The sequence below is a fragment of the Amphimedon queenslandica genome, unplaced genomic scaffold, assembly GCF_000090795.2.
Source record: "Amphimedon queenslandica unplaced genomic scaffold, v1.1 AMPQUscaffold_8294_Cont19761, whole genome shotgun sequence".
Classification (NCBI taxonomy): Eukaryota; Metazoa; Porifera; class Demospongiae; order Haplosclerida; family Niphatidae; genus Amphimedon; species Amphimedon queenslandica.
In genome coordinates this window covers 1-2,460 of record NW_003551428.1, presented here as the reverse complement: position 1 = coordinate 2,460, position 2,460 = coordinate 1, and the positions used below count along the sequence as shown (strand labels likewise).

Here is a 2,460-nt window from a genome sequence, read left to right as displayed (position 1 = left end):
TCAAAACTTTGTGGCTATTATGATTATAAGTTATAATTATTGTACCTTGTTTGAGTGACAGTTTTTGCAGGTGATGTAGTAACTCCTTCCCTTGCAGGAGTACCAGGTTTAACTGGTGGCTCTACTTCCTTACTAATACCTGTACAATGTACATGTATATGTATGACACAAAAATACATAATAGTATGTCATCTACAGAAATAGTGGGCCATAAAAAACACCAAATTCAATAAATCCCTCCCTCCAAAATTATCAGCTCTATCTAAGACGAAAACTACTACTGCTCAAAATTTCTACACTTACAATACTAAATCAACCTTAGTTATACTGACTTACTCTGTCTTGCCGGTTGTTTATGAGGTCCAGTTGAATTGGTAATCTTCTTACGCTTCTTCCTAGACCTTGAAACTGTTTGATTAGGAGAAGCAGTAACTGACAGGTTCCTTGGAGTATTAATAACTAATAATAACAATAGCACTTACCAATCACATCAAACCTCACCCTCTAAAACCACATTGTAGTCCTTGTGCCAAGCAAGTACCTGTAAAAAGTATGAATGTGACATACTAACTAATAATGATAATGGTAGCATCTACAATATTTCTGATTGGATCATACATGTATGTGCATGCATGCATTTTAGACATAATATTGCTTACTAATGATATCCTCAGTTAAGATACTTTCATGACCTGCTTAATATAAAATATCATTGTGTGCATAAAGTATTTCCAATGTGCAAACAATATTTTTTTGTTAATGAGAACATGCACATGTTACAACAATCATCAATAAAAGATGCGCAACATCAGCTGGCAAGCATTTATTATGCGCACAGCTTTGATGGCAGCATCATTCAAATGCGCAACATCAGCCGGCAAGCATTAACTTAATAATGCGCACAGCATTGATGGCAGCATTATGCGCAACATCAGCTGGCAAGCATTTACATATATGTAATGTGCACAGCATTGATGGCAGCATTAACATGCATGATGATCATTATTATCTATATCCTAATGATAATTCTGATAGCCAATTAGACAGTCCAATTGCAATTCAGCTGCTCTTCTGTTATTATTAATAACAGAAGCAGCAGCTGAAGAAGAAGAAGCATTGCGAGTAGCAGGAGATGAAATACTTGTAAACGTAAGCCTATAAATACAATTAAATGAAAAGTAGTTAGAATACAATACAATACACTATACAATAATAATGTTACAATTTTTCAGAATGTTGGCATAAAATTTTTGTTAAAATGGCCATAACTTAAAAAATTGAAGATGGAATCAGCTTAAACTTTCTACACAGCATAAGAACATCAATATGTATTTTAAAATGTAATAAAAATTTGAAGTGATTTTGGAGCATTACTTACATTAAATACATGAGAGTCTTTTAAAGCTACAAGCTCCTACGAGAGAGAAAATGAAAGAAAGGATAGGAGGAGAGAGATGAGAACAATAAAGTATAAATATACTACTAACTGATAATAATCCACCATCACATTCTATCAAAAATATATAATATATAATAGGATCATTATACTAAATGCTCAATGGCACTGGTCACAAATTCATAATTATGCAGTAATTCACACTTTTTAAATTAAATTAAATTTAAAAATTGTGAATTATGTATACTGCATAATTATGAATTTGTGACCATTACCATTGAGCTAGTAAACATGTACAGCAAAAACATGTAATGCAGTATATAATTCACAATTTTACTTAAATTCATGTACTAGTATACATGTACAGGTACATTTAAACTACCTTATCTGTTATTTTGCTGTCATTAGTAACTCCATCATTTTCATCATCAACTTTCTCTCTTCCCTATATGTCAAAAGTCCATCATGAACTGCTGTTTCAATGCTGCCATATTGAGGGTTAAAATGACAATAGTTGCACCGCCCAAAACCAGCCCCTCCCTTGTCTTGTCATTTAGAGCAATGGTTTAAATGGAGTTAATCAGCAGGGGCCATCCTCGCTTGGGTTGACCGCCCACGCACCCACTGCATGGCGTGGGCAGTATGCAAATGTAGCAACCCACTTGTACACCCACGCAGTTCAGTTGTGCGCATGCGTGGGTGACCAGCATCATCCAGCATTCACTTAGGATCTCAAGCATGGAAGAAGCACCTCCGATTGTTCTTATCCTTCTCTCTCGTTCTTCTTCCCATTCGACTGTATCACCAATTCGTCATTCACCCGTCTTCTTCAGATGAATACGTCCATCCCATCACCCGCGACGTCTACCAGTGAAACATCTACCGCGGCCAGCAGTGGCGCCAGTGCTCCCAGCTCTAGCACCGTTACTACAACCACTGCATCGTCTCCTTCCCTCACCCTGAAGGATCTTCAGTTCCTGGGTCTCTTTGGTGTGGAATATCTTTCGCACGGAGCTCTCCAGGGGACTCCTCCATCTTCTATCCCATCTTCTGTCAGTAATGGG

The 2,460-nt window shown here is 36.8% G+C and overlaps 1 protein-coding gene across 1 annotated transcript; it reads right to left on the bottom strand.

The window, feature by feature from the left end:
• Positions 1 to 12: 12 nt before the first annotated feature.
• LOC109591393 (uncharacterized) lies at positions 13 to 1,843 on the bottom strand. The gene is made up of 5 exons (XM_020007133.1): positions 1,779 to 1,843; positions 1,379 to 1,414; positions 1,088 to 1,155; positions 337 to 459; positions 13 to 139 (listed from the first exon to the last, which is right to left on the bottom strand). The coding sequence occupies exons 2-5, from the start codon at positions 1,387 to 1,389 to the stop codon at positions 24 to 26; spliced, it is 318 nt and encodes a 105-aa protein (XP_019862692.1). The 5' UTR covers positions 1,390 to 1,414; positions 1,779 to 1,843; the 3' UTR covers positions 13 to 23.
• Between the last annotated feature and the right edge of the window lie 617 nt (positions 1,844 to 2,460).